This window comes from Acyrthosiphon pisum, chromosome A1, assembly GCF_005508785.2.
Source record: "Acyrthosiphon pisum isolate AL4f chromosome A1, pea_aphid_22Mar2018_4r6ur, whole genome shotgun sequence".
NCBI classification, from domain to species: Eukaryota; Metazoa; Arthropoda; class Insecta; order Hemiptera; family Aphididae; genus Acyrthosiphon; species Acyrthosiphon pisum.
In genome coordinates, this window is record NC_042494.1 from 112,590,253 (window position 1) to 112,613,191 (window position 22,939).

At 28.5% G+C, this 22,939-nt stretch overlaps 1 protein-coding gene across 4 annotated transcripts in view; it reads left to right on the forward strand.

Moving 5' to 3' along the window:
* LOC100165313 overlaps positions 1-22,939 on the forward strand; it is a 24,321-nt gene extending 1,382 nt beyond the window's left edge. The window contains exons 1-7 of one of the 4 annotated variants that reach the window (XM_003245234.4): positions 2,032-2,443; positions 5,797-6,040; positions 7,747-7,945; positions 9,890-10,208; positions 15,326-15,771; positions 20,353-21,025; positions 22,252-22,939. In XM_003245234.4, the coding sequence (XP_003245282.1) occupies positions 7,759-7,945; positions 9,890-10,208; positions 15,326-15,771; positions 20,353-21,025; positions 22,252-22,693 (2,067 nt within the window). In that variant the 5' untranslated portion in view covers positions 2,032-2,443; positions 5,797-6,040; positions 7,747-7,758 and the 3' untranslated portion in view covers positions 22,694-22,939. Of the gene's footprint in view, positions 1-2,031; positions 2,444-5,639; positions 5,740-5,796; positions 6,041-7,746; positions 7,946-9,889; positions 10,209-15,325; positions 15,772-20,352; positions 21,026-22,251 lie in introns of those variants that run through there. The other 3 variants (XM_003245235.4, XM_001944992.5, XM_029488073.1) reach the window with 3 other exon arrangements.

Genomic DNA, 22,939 nt, shown 5'->3' on the forward strand with positions numbered 1-22,939 from the left:
TGAGAATAGTGAACGACAATTTGGTATATCGTGCTTGTGTAAGACGGAGACAACACATACGGGTGTAGCGTCCTCTTAATATACCTATTGGCTTTTGCATGTCACCGGTCAATACAATAATCATGCCAGATAAGCCTATCGATGAACTGAGCATCCAAAAAAATAGAAAACAGGATTTTGTATTATAACTATTTTTTTTGTTTATCGTATTAAACACGGGATTGTCGTTAGTATGAATTTATAATAAATGCTATTAGGTACTATACAATTCGTGTTAATTCTTATTTCACCTTGATCCACACTAAACTCAACAAGTTAGAGCAGGGGTCTCCAACCTTTTTTTACGGCGGGCCAAAATTGAGATACGCTTTGGACTTGCGGGCCAACATTTTTAGAGGAATAGATCGGTTAAGAAATTGAAGAATAAATAAGATTTATTTAGAAAAATTAATGTTTGTTTTTATTTTATAACGAGTTTTTCTATTATTAGTTAGTGTTGGTAATTAGTATAATATAGGTATAAATTACTATTATAAGCTGTTACAAATAACACCAAAAGAAAAAAACTAATAAATTAATTTAATTTAATTAATTCAATAAATTAAAAACAATGACAACTAAATGAAAATAATCAAAACATTTATTATCTTGGAGGGCCAGTAAAAAGCCCTTGGCGGGCCGGATTCGGCCCGCGGGCCGTAGGTTGGAGACCCCTGAGTTAGAGGATTTTAAAAATGTATATTATATTCGTATTTATTGAGTGTACCTATTATTATATATTTCATCCCCCCCCCCCTATCAAAATTCCTAAATACGCCACTGGACCTACCCCTCATGGCTTCATAATACTGTTATACCGGCCTATAAAATTTCCTATTTTTCTTCTATCAATACCCACCCACCCATATTTAAGGTGTTGCCTGAGCAAAAATTATTGGACCATATTATGTTACACGCCACTGATACAAACTAAGAATTAACGAGTCCTTCACAAACATCATTAAATATTAAAAAATGCCCATTTTGATTAATATTTTCTATCAGCATCACCTGAACGGTCTTTTGGCTCTTTCTGAAGTTCTCTTCTAAATTAAAAATTAAAAATTAATTGATTTAAATTAATTTAAATGTACCTATTGACTTTACCATGTGTTTTTTTTTTACTATTTTAATTTTTATTTGTGGCTATATACCTACATGATAAGTAGTCGAATGTCGAAATAATGCTTTTATTTTCAACTTCAGTATCTCTTCTGGTGGGAAAGTGAATCTAGTTGGTACATTGGCAAAGTCAAAATTTAAAATTTCCCCTAGTTTTCAAAAGCGCCGGGAAAAACCAAAAACAAAATTAAGTTAAAACTGGAATTTTTACGCAAAATCGGTTTTTGGTGTTGGGTGTAACTCTTAAAAAAATGACCAGAGATACTGAATGTTTATATACATCAGACAGTTATCAGTACATCTTTTTCGTAATGGGTGATTTTACTCTAAAACTACTTATAAACATAGAAAAAATGATTCTGCGTTAATGCGTTTTGTCTATGCTGCGCGTGGTCCAGAGAGAGAAAAAATATTGTGCGCTGACGTCCTCTTAAGAAATTTTTTTTTTGTGTTGTGTGCTTCTTTATGAATTATGATATTAAATTATAAACTATCATAATGTTATTAGTGATATCGTATAATATAGGTATTTAATAATCGTTTTCCACCCCGATATAGCCATGGCGAGAAGTGAATACGAACGCTTGCAACGCAGGACTATAAATTTGACATTTTTGTGCTTATACCTATATGGCTATATACGATTATAGTACATGTTGTATAATTTTATTTCTGTACGCGTGTTTCGAAAATCGCTCCGTCGGGCATGTGTTATAATAATATAATATTGTGCGCGGGTTATTTTCATCATTGCTGTTGCACGATTTCGGTATCGTACGAATAATGATGATAAGCGTGATACTAATGTCGCAGCTGTGCATTGCGGTGGCGATGGCGGTGCCGCGGTGGAAATATTAATAATATGGCTCAATGCGCCAATACTGCGCAGACACGCCAGTCGTTAATTCCGCTGTTCGGACCTTATTCTATACTCCTATTTTATCTTTATTATTACGACGATATTATAATGGCATAATTATATTATACACACTCATATTTTGTACATAATAATATATGATATAAAAACATGTAGTTATAGTATTGGTGCAATGTATTGGAATACATAATATATTTTTTGATTTATCTTTCTTTATTGATATTAGTTAACTTAAATAATATTACAATTATTAATGTTAACGGTAAAATAATTGAGAAAAAGAATCATAGTGTTAATTTAAATTTTTATGTGTGTGCGTGTGTAAATTTCTTTACATTAATTATATTCTTTTGTTTTCATTATTATACTAATGGTCTATTTATAATTTTAATACGAACTCAACGAGTAAGTAATATTATATAAAAGCACATATTTTATAGATTAAATACATTAAAATTACATAAGCGCAACGAAAGGAGATCGCTTAACTATAGTTTAATTATTGAACCCCCAACCAGGTACAAAGGCGCAAGGCCCCAGCTGGCTAGTTCCAAAATGTATCATATATTATTATTTATCAATTGTTAAATATAAAATCGGTGCTTTATATTTGTTATTTTTCCTAAAATGTGTAATATTGTACTATATGTTTAATCCATTGATATACTATATACCTGCCCAAGGCCCAAGGGCAACAGCATAAATATAAACGAGGGCTTGGGGGGGGGGGGGGGGGCAAAGTCGAAACTCCAATAATACACACATAGGTACTATCACAGAATACATAAATGGTACTATTTTTTTTTACAAGTGATAAGACAATTCATATTAACTGAAATAGTGGGGGGGGGCATGGCTCATCACGACCTCCCCACGGGCATACAAGTACCCGCTTGACCGTCTACAATGCCTACTAAACTAAATTGTTGATTAATTAAAAAAACTGTAGAACGGTTTAATATAAAACAAAATACAGTCAACACAACCTGGGTAAACAGCAATAAACTGAAATGTTCCAGGAAAATACATAAATAGTAAAATTAAAATTAATCAATACCTTTAGGCTATAACTGTACCTACCTACGTAGGATAAACAATTTATTCAAAATAAATACATTTATAATTAGTCATTAGTAACTATTTAGTTATAATTACTAAATAGTTATTACCAACTACATACCTAACTACTATTTTGAAATAAACTTAAAATTGTATATTTATAGCTTAGATTGTCTATTTTCATGAATTTCACTGTACCTATACGGCTATACGTATTATATTTTTAAGTAAATAAGCATTTTTTAAATTAATTTATTAAAATTAAGAGGACGCTATACCCACATCTGTTGTATTCATCTAGTGATGTGCAATTCTCGGGAATGTTAATTATAAGAAGTTTTTAAATATTGATCAAATGTTCAGTATTAAATTAAAATTATGGTAAATGATCCAAATGACAAATATTTTGTATCCTAAAATATTAGTCTACAGGAGAATAAACTTAACTTAACTAAGACATTAAGTTATACATTTAATTTCAGTTGTCAGTGTAAAGATTGGATTTTAAACAATTTATGATAGAACATCTAGTACCTACTTTCTTTGGTGTAAAAGAGTGGTTTTTTTTTTTTAAATCGCATTCAATAACGTATAACATAATATGGCATATAATTGCACATTTAGCCACTTTCCTTGCGTATTTAAATCATATTTAACACTTTTAAATACATATAAATCCGGGCTCTAATTATTACCTATAATTATTTATAATGTCTTATATGTTTAAATTAAATTAATTTTTAATAAATAAAATCGAATAGAAATTAGATATTGAATGCTTTTTTTTAGAAAACTTCCTGAGAGGTTAGGGAATATTATCTGTTCCCGGGAACGTTCCTTGGGGAATATTCTTAGTGGCACATCACTATCTTCGTTTTATACAAAGGCGTCATATTGCAATTTGTACGTTCTAAATAATCCATTTAACTCTGCAGTGTGGACAATGTAGTCTGTTACTCTGTCATTTTTAATATTAGAGTGAATTGACCTATAATTGTAATCTATTATTATACAATTTAAAAGTAAGAATATTATCTAGTACATTTCATAGGTTTTTTTGTATATTTTAATTTTAAAGCGAATTATGAGCATTTTAAAATTATTATAACTCGCTTTAAAATTAAAATACAAAAAAAACGTTCGAGATAACTATACAACATTCTTACTTCTAAATTGTACGATAGGTCAATTTACTATAATATTAAATATAACAGAGTTAAATGGATTATTCAGAACGTACAATTTGCTGTTGTATGTTTGTAAGACGGAGACAACGTATATCGTATATGCGGATAGCGTGCTCCTAATATAGTCATAATCCTTTAACCTATTATACTATTATGTAGGTATTTAGATCATTCACTCAAAATATTAAATAAAATATAGCTTTCTATAATATAAAGATACATGTTATCCTGTCGTAATAAAATAATTTATATGTATATAGCCATATATTAATTTATATTTTCTACCTTTAGTGTCGAAGATCAAGGTGTATTAATGACTAATGTATAGTTCATTTAATACGTCAATTATGACATAAATATTAAATTATACTTATTATAGTCAAATTATACTTATACAAATTTTTTTTTTTTTAATTGTTTTATCGTTAAAGGAAGTGAAATATAGGTCCGGTTGATAAAATAATAAATGTACTCTGTGATTTGTCTTCATTAAAAATATTATAAAAGTAAACAATACATAATGCGTATGTACTATGCCTATGTGCATGTATAGACGATAAAAAAAATATATCTAATTGAGATCACACCTACTGCATGATATTATTATGTAATTATATTCTCAAGCATAATATATATAAAATCAAAATAATATACTATTTCAATTTTTTTTGGTACCTAAATAGATTATATAATTGAATTTATAATTTATAATTAAATTATCCATTTAAACTCTCTTTGAAAGTAAAATTGAATTAGTTTTAAACTAAATACCAAAACTTACACACATGGTATGATAAAAATGACTTAAGAGAATGTCAGCGCACTATTTGTTTTCTCTCTAGTCCACGCACGACATAGACAAACCGCATTTACGGAGTATCATTTTTTCTGTTTGTAAGTAATCTTAGAGTAAAATCACACATGACAAAAAAGATAGAGAATACAATTTTTGAGGGGATGACATATCGGTTTTATATTTTATTGCTATTTGACGTTGCTTTCGACTTTCAAAATAAACAAAAACAATTTGTCAATTTAAATGATGTTTAAATAAATTGTTTTGAGACAATATTTAGACAAATGTCTAATGAGATATGTCATTCAGTGGCGGATTAAGGGGCATTATACATATAGCCTAGGGTGGTTTTTATGGGAGGGCGGCTTTTTTTTTAGAATTAAGGGTTATTAATTATTATTGACTTATTAGGTATATTTATTTTAATTTTTTTTTTCATATTTCATATTTGTAATATAAACACGAATAAAAATAATTTTAAAAAGTTATAATAATATTATATTAATATGTACATTGTATGAGGGTACCTATAGTAGGAATATTACAATTATTGTTACAATTTTAAAATATTTCATGTGTAATAAAATAATTACAGTGAGTTACTAGTTATTATTAATAATGTATGTACTTATTGGGAATATTCGACTATCCGAGTATAGGTAGGTATTTTCAGAAAATATAACAATTATAGGTATTTACTTTTTTGTTATTTTCAGAAAAGATATCAGTAATACTTGTTCTCAGTAACAATTATCATTATACAGTAGTACTACCCGCCACACGATCTACGAACCTGCGTCTGCCTACGACCGTGTGTTTTAATGACTATTGATAATATTATTATGTCCAAAACCAATAAAATAAACCTTTTATTTTTCACATTTAAAATTTAAATTCATTTGAATGTTGGCACTTGACGAGTGACGACGATCGACGGAAAGGTGGAGAGCAGTTTAAAAGGTAATAAAGTATATTCCTACTTTTTCATTATTTTATTTAACCTTCCAATGGGCAAGCTTTTGGAATTAATTTTCACTAAAATTGACACAGAATGGTGGCCTTAGTTTATTTAATATATTATAAGTTTAATAAGTTTATAACTAACTACTTATTATTATGTATAATATATTTGCAAACTAATCATATAAGTTATTGATTTTTTTTCTGTTCCTCGAAAAAATAAGTTTTTAGAGTTTAAGAAAAAAATTATAATGACATTACAGTGCATTTATATTTTTTTGGTTATTAAAGGATCAAATAGAACGTAGTTTATATTAAATATTTTATAGTTATTTTATGTTTTTACTCTAGGCCTTGCGCCATGGCACTATATAAATATCTGTACCTATTGGCTATTAGTTATTACCTATTTGAATAACGAATAATACATTTTTTTACATTTAAATATGTCTAGCCTTTATTTCTTTAAATATTAAATTAAGACTTGGTACAATGATAACAAATTCAATCAATATCGCATCCATTATTTATTTACTAATTTATTATAATTTAAAATAATCACACGAAATAACACCATAATAAATCATATTATAACCAGACCTTATGGTCCTTATCTCAGTATATTACTGACATGCAATAACACACATACAAGTACATAATACAACTCTCACAAAGCAGAAGATTAAAAATTATTACTATTATATTGTGTACCGGAGTATCCGGTACCTACGGGTTACAACCCAAATGTTATAACCACTTGACATTTTTTTTAAAGTAAATGTCTTGAGTATGTTAGTTATTAGTATTAATGTTCTTCCTTAAGAAAAGATTAATAAATTGTATAAAATAAAATGTTTGAACAGATTAAGTAGTTACTCAAATAGCTAGGTAGGTATATAGATGCTAAATTAAAAAAAGTTTGACGTCAATATTAATCATAATATCAATTTATCGAGTATAGAAAAAGTCTGAAAACTCAAAATTCATAATATACCAGTGTCTAAATTAAGTTTATTAAAAATTACAAATTGACAATTCTTTTAATTAAAACTTAAATCATTAACTTTAGACTACTATCTCGTTAACATCATAGTTCATAGATATATAGACATAATAATATGTGTATTTATTATTTTAAAATTCCTAAACTAAATAATATTATTAATTATTAATTTAATAAAATAACACTGTATAAAAAAATAATTATTGTTTACACTACAGTGGCGTGGTAAATATTTATAAATCATGATGCCCCACGGCCCACATCATTTTTAGTAGGTACTTACACGCTGGCTAGCCCTGCACAACCCAACCACTTCCTAAAATGACAATGCGTGTGCATGATGATTGTGTTGACGTGTTTTATTGTTGTATATATATTATATACATATTATGTTGTATTATAGTACACTGTACAGTTTACCTTACCACTATATTATATAATGTATAGATACACACGACCCCAAATATAGTAGATAGCTATCTACTTATAGTCACTCGTCACCCTTGTCCATGCCGACGCCTTGCAACTCCACCACTAGTTTAGTCTAGTCAACTAATCCCGTAAAAGTTTAAATTATGATGTCCGGGCATCAAAAATCCCACACGCCACACAGTGATAGTGAATATTTATTGAAAACCTTTTATTTTGTACAAATTAGGTATATAATCTTTAATTGTTTATATTGTTTATATTGTTTTTGCAGAAAACTTAAATTATGACTGAAAACAAAAATGTGAAGAAGGGTACAAACGATGCCAACAAAATCATTCTCTATGTGATTTTTATGATAACTTTGTTACTGTTATATTGTAGTGATAAAAATTATGAAATTGAAAACTCAATAGATTACCATTCTGCCGAGCACCATTCATATTACAGCAAAGTCATCACATCTGAAAATAGTAATATAAATTTTTTAAACATATAATAAGAATATTAATTTATAAACAGAATACATACATTCATTTTAGATTCTGAGTGAAACGATGAATGTATTGATTTTACAATGATGTGTGTTTTTTTTTTAATTTTTAAATTTTTTTAAATTTTTTTTTGTGTCTATCATCACGGTTTGGGGCAGTAAAACTGCTTCAATTTTCTTCAACAGTATCTTGTTTGATGGGAAAGTGAATCTAGTTGGTGTATTCGGGAGGTCAAAATTTGAAATTTCCAATAGTTTTCAAAAGCGCCGTGAAAAACAAAAGAAAAATTAAGGAAAAACGGGAATTTTTATGCAAAATCTGTTTTCGAGAAAATTGATTTTGGTTTTTGGTGTAACTTTAAAACGAATGACTGTAGATACATAAAATTTTCACTGGTTGTTTATATTTCCATTTTCTATACCTACATGATAACATTTTCAAAATATTTTGATTTGTTTTGAGCTGTTTACGGACAATGTCAGTTTCCAATTTAATTAGTTTCTATTTCTATGAACGTCAATAAAACTTTATTTGTTGAGTATAATACTTGAAAGTTTAATACAAGGCTCCTACTATATTTTTACAATGACGTTTGAAAAATATTAAAAATCCTTAGTTTTTTTTATTAGTATTTAAAGTTCAAAAAATTGACAAAATATGTAAAAATCACGAAAAGTAGCAAATTATTTTGGGTTAAGAGTTCGTAAAAACTTTTCTTCTTAGCACTAAGATTTTAAATTGTAATACAAGATTCCTTATAGATTAATCTACCTTTATCTAAAAAAAAAATTTACTATAAGAAACTCAAATTAAATTTTATGAGCGTTTGAAATTCATATTTTTACAACATTTGATATTCACTCGATTTCTTACGTAACGATTTTCTTATTTTGTTGTAATTAAAAAACGAATGACTGTAGAAACTTAGAAAATTTCACTGAATGTTTATATTAGCATTTTCTATATACGATAAATTTTGAAAATAATTTGACTCTTTTTGAGCTGTTTACGGACATTGTAAGTTTTCAATTTTTTTAGTTTTTTTTTCTATAAATATCAATAAAGTTTTATCTATTGGGCCAAAAAGTGTAAAAAATTAATACAAGGCTCCTGATACATTGTTACAATAGCAGTTGAAAAATATTAATAATACATACGCACAATTTTTTTTATAGGCATTTGAAGTTGAAATTTTGAGAAAATTTATCTAATTTAAAATTGAATAATTAATTTGTAGTTAAAAATTTATAAAATGTTCAACTTTTATATTATCTAAGGATTGAAAATTTAAAACAAGATTTCACGTAAATATTTAATTCTGTTGCCAAAAATTCTAAGAAATACATAAGCACAGTTTATTTTTATAGTAATTTTAATTTCAAATTTGGACGAAATTACATATTAAAAAACCTGGAATAACTATTTTAGTTATTTTGTTGTGATTGTATAATATTATTTGTGGGTACTTGAAACTTCTAAAGTATACTATTATATATCTATGATAGTACCGCGGTTTGTTGTTGATGATAACGCTTTACCTGATTGATATTGTGATAGGATTAATTTGGAATTTATTATTAATACCTATTATAGGTCAATTTTTTTTAATACTATAGATAAGTATACCTATAATAGGTATGTATAATACCTAGACTGACAAACCGTCTCCACTCAGATTCGTTTTTCTTATACAGTGATATTATATCATTGGATTCAAATTTAATACTATCCATTATACAGTGACCCACTTGTAATCTACTGTACAGCAGAGCGACATACACTTAACCACCTTTTTTTAATTATTATTATTAATTGACATTTTAGGTATTTAATAAAAAAATATATATATTATAAATATTATTACTTTATAATTTGATGTTTATATAAGCTATTCAAATAATTTAATTTATATTATTTTTGTAGATACAAAAATATTAACAAAATTTAATGATACCGTGAAAGAAGGGTATGTTGTATGGAATGATAATTGTCGAATACCTAACATAAGTGCCTACGATAAGACAATTAAAAGTTTTATTAAAAAAATCAATTCTCCAAAGTGCTTTTCAACATTACCATTAACCAGTGTAATCCTTGATGTAAACAAATGGTCTTACACTTTCAAAATTAACTATGGACTTCACTCGCAAATTTCAAAATCAATTGTTAATTGTTGCTATTCATCAATCGTTAGAAATGAACTGAAATTCAAAAATAATCCAAAAGATGACGATCGTTATAAGTAAGTATTACATTTTTATTATTGATCTTTAAACAATATAATAAGTAATTATAATTTAAAGCAAAGAAAACAATTCGTCATAATTCTAGCTCTGGTTGGCTATTTTTTGGGGATCCACGGGTGAATTATTAATTATTATATAGATAATAGACATTTGTTTTCATATTTCCCTTATTGATTAGAAGAGTATTTATTCGAACCCACCGACCCTGATCATATTAAGAAGGTATTTTAAAAATTATTTTAAGATATTAATTTTTTTTTTTAAATAAACATTGTTTGTTTGAAAATTAATACGTGTTTTGTAAATGTGTAAAACTATAGTTTCTATTAATATTTTAATAAATAAGTTTATTACGTGTCAAGTGATTCAATGTAATGGATGTGTTAAATTTGAATTTAATAATAATGTATACGAAAAATGATTCCGACTGAAGACGGTCTGTCAGCCCATATTATACTAAAATATAATATATATTTATATATTATATTATAATAGTGGTAATACAGTAGGTTGAAATGTTGTATTCGCTTTTGCTAGAAACATTGCATTTGAAAATTTCATTGTGTATTTGTGTGCATAAAATATAATAATATACTTTAAAAAGTACCCACGAATTATGTTTTTAAAATTTTAAACCACAACAAAACGTCTAAAATTGTTATTATTCATTTAAATATAATAATATCTAATTTCATCCAATTTTCAACTTAAAAATCTATAAAACGAAACTGTGTTCATATATTATTTAGATTTTATAGTTACAGTATTTATTACTGTTTATTTATTACTTATTTATTTCAATTATTTGCTATACAAATTGAAAATTTTTAACTTCAAATGTTTAAAAAAAAACTGTATCTACGTATCATTAATAATTTTGAACCACCTAAATAACAACTAATGAGGAACTTCGTTTTACATTTTCAAGTTGTTTGACAAAACACAAAATAAGAAAATCGTTCGATGAGAAATCGGAATATCCTGCAATGTAGTAAAAATTTTAACTTAAATGCTCCTAATGTGGCTTTCCGGTAAACGATTAAAGGTAGAAAAACTTATGATGAATCTTGTAATACATTTTCAAATCTTAAATATTGAAATAAACATTTTTATGAATTCCTAACTCAAAATTATTAAGAAATGTTTGTGATTTTGATGCATTTTGTAAACACTCATAAAATAACTGTGCTTATGTATCTTTAATATTTATAACTTTCTATTATAACAAGATATGAGAAACGTTTTATTGATTTTAAAGTTTCTCATGCCTATAAAATATAATAGGTATAAATAATATTTATTTTTATACAATACGTATACAAATTAACAACAAATTAACTGTAAATAGCATTATTCAAAAAAATTCTTTTAAGCTTAATATTTAACTTATAATAAATTATTTTAATCTACAAATAATATAGAAAAACCCAACGTTCCATACTTACACAGTATTTCTATTCCCGTATTTTGGGATTTTTTTTATTCCTATTATTTGATTGCATCTGATTTGATGACTAATGAATTTGAAACAATATAAGATTGCGTCAAAATTAGTTAGGTAACCTATAATTGTACAAATGTGTATATAATAGTTGTTTAAAATTGCGAAACATAATCATAACTTATTTACTGGATATTAGATTCATTGCCGAATGAGTCATAAATATTGTGTCATTGTAATATTGGAAAATTACACGTAAGTATACTTATTACAATTTGCGTACTGGCCGGTAAAATGTAATTTTTAACTAAACATAAGCACAAATAATAAATGCATATATCATATATTTATAAACATAATATGTGTTGTAAGTAAGTACCTACATTGTTGTATATAAAAAAAATCAAGTGATGACATTGCAAATTACGTAAAATATTAAAATTCAAGACCATAATATTTTACATATAAAATAAAAGTAATTCTTGTAATTCCTAAACTATAATTTCCAGATTTTATTATTCTACATATTATTTTTGTATGATACAGCTCGACGGGAGTAGAACATTTTTTTTTAACATAGGTAGGTTTACGTCATAAAATTCAAAGATAAATGCTGCATACATAAAACATATTTTAACAAAATTATATAAGTAAGCATTTTAGATTCTGTGCGGAGCGATGAATGTGATGATTTTACTATGATGATGTGTGTTCTTTTTTAATTGTTGTGTTTGTCATCGCCATTTGGGCAGCAACACTGCTTCGATTTTCTTCAAGACTTCAACAGTATCTTGTTCGATGAGAAAGTGAATCTAATTGGTGCATTCGGGAGGTCAATATTTAATTATCCCAATAGTTTTCAAAAGCGCAGGGAGAAACAAAATAAAAAATATAGAAAAACGGATTTTTGATTTTTGATGTAACTCTAAAACAAATTACCGTATATACATGCAATTTTCACTGGTTGTTTATATTGGCATTTTATATACACGAATAAACGATAACATACTCAAAATATTTTGATTTGTTTTGAACTGTTTACGGAAATATTCAGTTTCCAATTGTTTCTTTTTTTTAGATTCTGAGTGGAACGATGAATGTATTGATTTTACAATGATGTGTGTTTTTTTATTTTTGTGTCTGTCATCACGGTTTGGGGCAGTAAAACTGCTTCGATTTTCTTTAACAGGATCTTGTTTGATGGGAAAGTGAATCTAGTTGGTGCATTCGGGAGGTCAAAATTTGAAATTTCCAATAGTTTTCAAAAGCGCCGTGAAAAACAAAAGAAAAATTAAGGAAAAACGGGAATTTTTACGCAAACTCTGTTTTCGAGAAAATTGATTTTGGTTTTTGGTGTAACTTTAAAACGAATGACTGTAGATACATGAAATTTTCACTGGTTGTTTATATTTCCATTTTCTATACATGATAAATTTTTCAAAATATTTTGAGCTATTTACGGACAATGTCAGTTTCCAATTTAATTAGTTTTTTTTTCTATGAATGTCAATAAAACTTTATTTGTTGAGTAAAAATACTTGAAAATGTATACAAGGCTCCTACTATATTGTTACAATGACATTTGAAAAATATTAAAAATCCTTAGTCACAGTTTTTTTTTATTAGCATTTAAAGTTCAAAAATTGACAAAATATGTAAAAATCACGAACATTTGCAAATTATTTTGAGTTAATAATTCGTAAACATTTTTCTTTTTAGAACTAAGATTTTAAAATGTAATACAAGATTCCTTACAGGATAATCTACCTTTATCAAAAAAAAAAAAATGTCTATAAGAAACTCAAATTAAATTTTTATGAGCGTTTGAAATTCATATTTTTACAACATTTGATATTCACTCGATATCTTACATAACGATTTTCTTATTTTGTTGTAATTAAAAAACGAATGACTGTAGAAACTTGAAAATTTCACTGAATGTTTATGTTAATTCTGTTGCCAAAAATTCTAAGAAATTTATAAGCACAGTTTATTTTTATAGTAATTTTAATTTCAAATTTGGACGAAATTACATATTAAAAAATCTGGAATAACTATTTTAGTTATTTTGTTGTGATTGTAATGATTGTATTATATTATTTGTGGGTACTTGAAGCTTCTAAAGTATTCTATTATATATCTATGATAGTACCGCGGTTTGTTGTTGATGTATAACGCTTACCTGATTGATATTGTGATAGGATTAATTTGGAATTTATTATTAATACCTCTATTATAGGTCAATTTTTTTTTTAATACTATAGATAAGTATACCTATAATAGGTATGTATAATACCTAGACTGACAAACCGTCTCCACTCAGAATCGTTTTTCTTATACAGTGATATTATATCATTGAATTCAAATTCAATACTATCCATTATACAGTGACCCACTTGTAACCTACTGTACAGTAGAGCGACATCCACTTAACCACCTTTTTTTCTATAAATATTAGCAAAATTTTATTCGTAAGGTCAAAAAGCTTGAAAATTCAATACAAGGCTCCTAATATATTTTTGAAATGAGAGTTGAAAATATTAAAAATACATGGTCACAATTTTTTTTATAAGTATTTAAAGTTCAAATTTGACAAAAGACGTAAAAATCACGAAAATGTGCAAATTATTTCAAGTTAGAAAATCCTAAAACTTTTTCTTTTTGAATCCAAGATTTTAAAATGTAATTCATCATTCCTTATAAGTTTGTCTACCTTTATCAAAAAAAAAAAAAATGTACATAAGAAAGTCAAATTAAATTTTTATAAGCGTTAAGTTCAAAATTAAATATTCACTCGATTTCTGATGAAGCGATTTTCTTATTTTGTTGTAATTCAAAATCGAATTACTATTATTACATAAAATTTATGTTCATTTTCTATACACCATACAATTTTGAAAATATTTTGATACGTTTTGAGTTGTTAACATTTGTCAATATTTTTAGTTTTTTTCTTTAAATGTGTATGAGAATTTAAAGTTCAAATTTTATAAAATTTATAATTTAATAATTATTTTGTTGTTAAAAATTTATAAAATGTTCAACTTTATAGCTTAGGATTGAAAATTTAAAATAATGTAAACGGCACGCCTGATATGCACTATAGACTTCTACAGTATCATGTCGATAGTTATTTTGTATTTCCTGGAAACCATATAAAAAAATATTTTCAAAAACATTAATATACGTTTTGAAATAATCAGTATCTTACGTTAAATGAATCACTCAATGAATTTAAAAATAAAAAGTTAAATCTTACATACCTAAGTTATATTTAATAGACGAGATGTATTCTCGTCGGTTTTTTAGATATTTTAGTTTTAATGTGAATTTTAGATAATTTTAGTATATTAAAATTTAAAATTGTTATATTGTATCTACAATCTACTTATAATAAATTAGCTTTAAAATTAAAATATCGAATAAACCAACATGAGCATGGGCCACGTAATCATAGAATTTAGTTTAAGTTTGATAGTAGTTAAGTTTATTCTAATAATCCAATACCAATAACAACAAAACTATACTACTTACTCAATATAAACATAAGTTTGGAAACATACATTTATAATATGTATATTGTGTGAGATAAGGAATGCGTCTGCAGTAATGTCTTCTTAGGTTTTAACTTTTAATTAAACTTTTTAACTAACATTTTATCGTATCTTTTAGAGTTGAGCCAAAGTGTAATCCCATCAACGATTCAGAAATAATTCCCAAGTCAGTCGAATACATGATGATAACATGTGAATTGAGACCAAATGGTGATAAATTAAAATCGAAAGTTTATAAAGATATTCATGCAATGGTAATCGATAAAGGTCAGAGGCGATTTCGAAACGCAGACATCCCAGACAAGCCCAGCGTGCTAATAATATCCATTGACTCATTGTCTCGCTTAAATCTTATAAGATCAATGCCTATAACATATCGATTGCTGGAAACGCATGGATTTGTGTCACTTGAGGGTTACACTAAAGTCGCTGACAATACGTTTCCCAACGTAGTTCCAATTTTAACTGGCATGTTTGTAAATCAAATGACTAAACGGTGTTGGAAGAGTCCCAACGACGAGATGGACGAATGTCCATTTCTGTGGAAAGATTTCAAAGAACGAGGTAAGTAGCTATATAACTATAAGTTATAACATAACATAATATATATTATATACCTACTTAATACCTTTATATAGTTATAAATTATAATTATATCTACGTATGTTGTGATCAGTGGCGAGGCAAAGATATTATTCTAACCACCCACCCACCCAACCAATATTTTATGAAAAAAAATTGCATTAAATTAAATTATGTTTATTATTTATTTAACATTTATATATAGGTACAATGACAGTACATTCTTAAAACGTTTGAAGTTAATAACATACATATAACTAGTTTATATTTTCTTTTTTAAGATTCTGATCGGAGCAAAACAATGTTGGTGTCCGATTTTCTACCTCAGCATCTTTTTGCTGAAATAAAAATGAATCTAGTATTTTTTTTTTGTGGTAAGGGTGGGGGGGAAAGGGTAGAAATAAAAAAATTGAGTTATTTTCAAAAACGTGGTAAAAACTAAAAAAATAAAGAAAAAAGGTGCGTAAGTGGATATCGCTCTGTCGTACAATAGGTTACATACTTTTATAACTACAAAATCATTTTTAAATATTAAATTTGATAAATATTGTCGAAAATTTAAATTTAAATACATATAAAAAAAAAATTGTGCTTTTGTATTTTTACACTGCTATTTAAGCAATATTTCAGGAGCTTTGTAATAAACTTTAATGCTTTTTGGCCTAACAAATAAAATTTTGTTGAAATGTTTAGAAAACAATTTTTAAATTGCCCGTAAACAGCTCAAAAAGAGTCAAATTATTTTCAAAATGTTATCGTATATATAAAATGCTAATATAAACATTCAGTGAAATTTTCAAGTATCTACAGTCATTGGTTTTTGAATTACAACAAAATAAGAAAATCGCTATATGAGAAGTCCAGTGAATATCCAAATGTTGTAAAAATTTGAACTTCAAACGCTCATAAAAATTTAATTTGACTTTCTTATAGACATTTTTTTTTTGATAAAGGTAGATTAACCTATAAGGAATCTTGTATTACATTTAAAATCTTAGTTCTAAAAAGAAAAATTTTTACGAATTATTAACTCAAAATAATTTGCTAATTTTCGTGATTTTTACATATTTTGTCAATTTTTGAACTTTAAATGCTGATTAAAAAAAACTGTGACTAAGGATTTTTAATATTTTTCAAATGTCATTGTAACAATATAGTAGGAGCCTTGTATTAAATTTTCAAGTATTTTTACTCAACAAATAAAGTTTTATTGACATTCATCGAAAAAAAACTAATTAAATTGGAAACTGAAATTGTCCATAAACAGCTCAAAACAAATCAAAATATTTTGAAAATTGTATCATGTATAAAAAATGGAAATATAAACAACTAGTGAAAATTGCATGTATCTACAGTCGTGTATTTTGTAACGCTTTTATATTCGACAATAAGTTGTCTAATACCCAAGTTTAGATATTTTATTCAAACACGACTTTTTATCATTCATAGCATGTCTCACATCATTCAAATTATGTCTGGACTCGGGACGTCCACTGTCCGGTTATTGCCTCTATTCAAATGTTAAAATGGATCTATATGACTATATCTGCCTACCTAGTATTCTTAATCAATGGATATACCATATATGATTAACAGTAAATGTAAACGATTAAATATTTTTCCTGTCTTAACCTACCTATTCCTGTAATAATATATCATATAAGAGTTATCGACTAATACTTTGTCCTTAACTTGATTTTTACGTTTATTAATCTGTAGGTATCAGCATTTCTGTAAATCCTTGTTTGTCATGAATTATATGTTTTCAAATATATGCGTTTATTTTTCAAAGATAACGTCTCATGCATAATGTGTTGATACACCTTTGTGTTATTTTAAATAACCAACAAGTATGCATTTTTCACTATTTGGCGTTTAGTTTTAAAATGTTTTTATAGTATCAGTGCGATAGCACACAACCGTACCAAATGGCAAATTTCCTTAAATATTTTATGTCTGGCGTGCATTAAAAAATAGATCATAAGCATTTGTGTATTTTGGTGCGGAGGCTCGGGTATTCTTAGTACCCTCATAATTTATGACATTTGTGGTTAATTATAATTATTATTTTGTACTAATTAATTAATATATTCAGTACAAAGCCATTATTATGTTCTATATGTATACAAATTAATGTTTCTTTCTTACTTTCTTTTACCATTACCTATAATTTATCGACTCAAAAATTATTATAACGTTTTCAATAAAAGTTTTATCAATAGATTCCTTTAGACTCAGGGAGGGTTTGTGTTTAGCTTCGTATTTTAACCCCTATATTTCTCTATATAGAGTGGTTCACACATTCAGTCACACATGTATTTTATTTGACGAATAAAATATTTTGTTGTTTGTATAGGTTATTTATTCGTAGGTTGTGATTTTAGAGTGACTAATAATAATATTAAAATCGTAACCCTATATTCGTATATTTTTGCTTTCAATTGGTTACACGTAAAAAAAAGTTATTTGTAGTAATAATTATGATTATCCACCGCGTGGATTCCAAATATCAGTCTAATTAATCCTCGAGCAATACAGCTATAATGCATGTTGGTGTATATGATTACTATGTTTGGTGCGTGTGTGGGACGAGGTTGCTCATTGTCTATTGAATTGTCATAAAGATAAGACTAACTGAAAAAATAGAGAGCTTTAGGACCTTAGTTTTACTTAGTTTTTCCATCGAAGTTGCGCCCCTGCTCATTCTGTGGGGCAGTGGCGTATTTAGGAATTTGTTGTGGGGAGGGTCCAGATAATTTTAAGAAAACAGAGCCGTGGGGGGCAAAGCCTCCCACACCACCCAATATACTCAAAATACTCTTTATTAAATAAATATACCATATTTATAAGACGATTTAAAATTTTCGAGTTTTTAATAGGTATTAACTATTAAATAATAATATGTACAAAACAAATTTAAAAAAGCAGGTAAGTGGATGTCGCTCTACTGTACAGTAGGTTACAAGTGGTTCAATGTATGATGGATTGTATTACACTTGAATTCAATGATATAGGTAATATCATTGTAAAAGGAAAACGATTCTGAGCGGAGATGGTTTGTCAGTCTGGATATTTTATATTGTTATTATTTATTATAGCCCGTAAGTTGAATTAATATTGAAATATATTTTTTGTGTATATTCTCTATTTTGTTTATTGTCTATGATTATAAACAAAGCGTTAGAAATTAAAACCCCATTTTTAGAGGTTTTTTGTAATTTGTCGATGGTTTTTCCCGTGACATTAAATAACTATTGAGAAAATCAAAAAATGACCTGCTTAAAGTACCATCCTAATCCAATTTACTAAAATATAAGATAGGTACTACATATTTAAATCAAAGCATTCCTTCTGGTAGAAATTTTGTATACAGGATAAAAAAATAAAAAAATAAACACCATTGTAAAACCACTAGCTTCATCGCTCCGCTCAGAATCTAATATAGTTATTTTCTAACTTTTATAAAAATATTTCTTAAAATACATTACTTCATTCAGTGTTGATCTTAGATAACTTTTTAACCTTTTTAAGGTTGAAAAAGATCCCTCTGGAGTGGCTGTAGATACTGGCAATAAAAAAAACTACAAAATATTTTAATTAAAAAATGAACTCAATATTTTTCAACAATTTTCAGTACCAAACTGATAACAAAAAAATCACTATATTAATTGAAAATGTTGATAACTGAAGCTTCTAAAATGTTGTACAAAATCCTTCGTATCGTGTAAATAAAATAAAATTTGTTTTTCTTAATCATGTAAAAACACAACATTTAACCCGAGTCAATGGGGAGGGGGGGATGCTAAATTCTTATCAAATATAATTTTTTTTCCTTCAATGACTGTCGGACTGTCCTGTTTTAAATTTATACTTAGCCATTTTGATCTGATATGTTTATGAAATATTTTCGTTTGATACATCACACTTCGACATCACATATTTAAAATCTTCAAATACCGTGATAATCGTATTATTTAATTGTTTTTTTCAACAACTGTCTTATATACCTACAGGTTTATTCAGGCTTTGGGCATGATAATGTGATGATAATAGTTGGGTATTAAATATAAAACAAAATACCTACCAATTATACCAGAATAATTTAAAATATCCATACCGCCTATAGGTACCTATAATTAAGATTATAATACATTTATACATTATTATTTATTATTATCGTATGGTATATAAGTACAAGCAAGCAAATAAAATTAGTAATATTAAAAATAAACAAAGAGATAAAAATAAAAATAAATAAATAACATGGATGGTTTTTGGTAACTGTGAATTGATAAAATATAGTGGTATGTTCTTCTTTAAAGTATAATGTCGAGGGCTTTGATCCAATTAATAGCTTCATCCGTAGCGTGGTGAAGTTCCCGCATTGATCCTTTAAATGCGCGGAGGGGGCAGTCTTTTATTATATGATGGATGGTCTGAGAGGGATGCCCACAGTCGCAATCTGGGAGGTCTGCCATTTTCCATTTGTGGAGCAGCTCATTTATACATAATATGATATAATACATGATACATAATATAACCGTCGTGCACATGTTACTGTAGGTTACGTTACGGCGTACGTGGAAGATGAACCTAGCATGGGCACTTACAACTTCGGCAAATACGGATTCCGGAACGCCCCAACCGACTACTACTCGCGGCCGTACATGTTGGCGGCCGAGCGTTACTTGCCGGTAGTCAAGTTCGATGGCATGAACTTCTGCCTTGGCCCGCGGTCCGCGCCCGACCGAGTGTACAGTTACGTGGAGGACTTCGTCCGGTTACACAAACGCCACGGTTACTTTGCCGTGTTCTGGCTGAACACGTTCAGTCACAACGACGTGAACGCGCCGTCAGCCATGGATCAGCGGACGGCCGGCGCGTTGTCTAAGTTGCTGAACGGCCGGTTGCTGGACAACGCCGTCACCGTGGTGCTCAGTGACCACGGGCTCCGGTTCGGGGCGATACGCCAGACGCGCGTCGGCTGGCTCGAGGACCGGATGCCCGCGTTCTACGCGCGCCTGCCACCCGGATATGTGGCCACGCGACCCGACCACTTCGTGGCTCTGGCAGCCAACAAACACCGGTTGACGTCGCCTTTCGATCTGCACCTAACGCTCAAGCAATTGCTGTTTCAGCAGCACGCCGACGATGGAAACAACAGCAGTCTTCAGGCTACCGTGGCCGACGGCTGTCCAACTTGCCGCAGCCTGTTCCACCTGGCCGATGCCAACAGGTTATAGTATATTTGTATTTTGTATATTATGTAATATAGAACCAGAGGGAAGTTCTAAATACCTTACAATGAATCTATACCGGTTGTACTCAATGTCGTAACTATAGGGGGTCAGGGGGATGCAAAAGGGTCTTTAGCAACCCTAAGTTCTAATTTATCACCCCTTGATTTTTTAGGTCTAACTATTATTATAGTGAAACATCATAAATTTTATAATTTAAAGTAGGTATGAAATATTGTTCACACTAAAACCGAATTTTGCATACTAAAATCCAACATTCTACACTCAAAATTAAAATTGGACTTTGGGTACTGCAGTACACATGGGTGAATTTTTTTCCGCTTTTTGGGACTTTCGTGGTACTCACGAACAAAAATATATTATCTAAAATAAAAAAAAAACTTTCTAGTGTCAATAAAATAAATATCACAAAATGTGATTACAATATTTAAAATATACATAATATTGTGTTTCATAATATTAACATTCGTAATATTATATAGGTACATTAATTCAAAAGTGTGTAGTAATTTAATAATTATGTCTTTTTAAATACAACGAAAGATGACCATCAAAAATATAATTATAGCAAAATATGTCTTATTATATTCAAAATTTACCCGATATATTTTAGCACCACATTCAATTTTTTAAACGAAAGCCGTACATTTTCCACGAATTCGATTATGAAAAAATGATTCCGTTCTTGTGATGTTAATAATTTATGACGTTTTCCCGTATCACTGTGGATTTATAATCCAATCACAATGTATTTTATTATATTTAAATTATAGTAATAATTTTAAAGGTTCACAAGATTAATATTTTGTTGCGTTGATAATTTCATACAAATATAAAACGCGAGCTTGTAACTATGAATATTTAAGTACCCTGTATAGGCATGATTATAAATATATGCAGAATATACTTGAAATATCCACTCATTGGTCCCTGGTGAAACTAGACCTCTAAAACGTGGAGTGCAATAATTGTAAATGCTTCACAGAGCTTTGTCCCCCATACCCCTATTACTAAAATTATACAATCGTCAATCATATAAATTATAAATCTACAATAATCGATACTTTAAAACTTTTTATACACATTTTAACACACTTCATATTAATAGATAATAAAAACAATATTATATAATATACCTACCTAAACCGGGCTATACCTATATAATAACAATGTTTTTACTAATAGTAGTTATATTACCTAACAGGTCGTGCGAACAAGCAGGCATCGCGCCGCATTGGTGCACGTGCGACGAGTACGAAGAATTGGACCGACGTAGCAGGACAGCAATGGACGGTGGGGAGTACGTTGTGCGGCAGTTGAATGCGCTGCTAACCAAATACCAAACAGCGGTGCAACAGGGGTACGCTTGCTCTTACTTGTCACTGAGAAAAACCGTGTCAGCACGGACCCGGGTGAACCGGGTAAACGGTCGCCGCGAGTACTTGTTGGTTGTGGAAACATTACCGGGCCGGAGCATGTTTGAGGTGACCGTCGGCCAGGAAGACAGTGGCAGTGGCGCGTTCGGCATGCTCGGTGACATAAGTCGTATTAACATGTACGGGTTCCAGAGCTTTTGCACGGACGACTGGAGGTTAAAAAAGCATTGTTATTGCGTGAAAAAAAATCGGAATCCTATTGGCAGTTAGCGGCAGCAGTTGGAAATGTACCTCAGTGACTTGACAAGTGCATGAAAATTATGTTTGGGAGGCCAAAACTCCTCATTCTATGACATAATATTCTAGATTCCAACTTATATTCCTATTTTTTATATAACTCAGATATTATAATTATTTATTACTAGCTGATCCCGTGCACTTCATTGTCCATTAAAAATACCAACGCTATAATATGAATAATATGTTTTTTTTATAATATAACTGTTACAATAACAA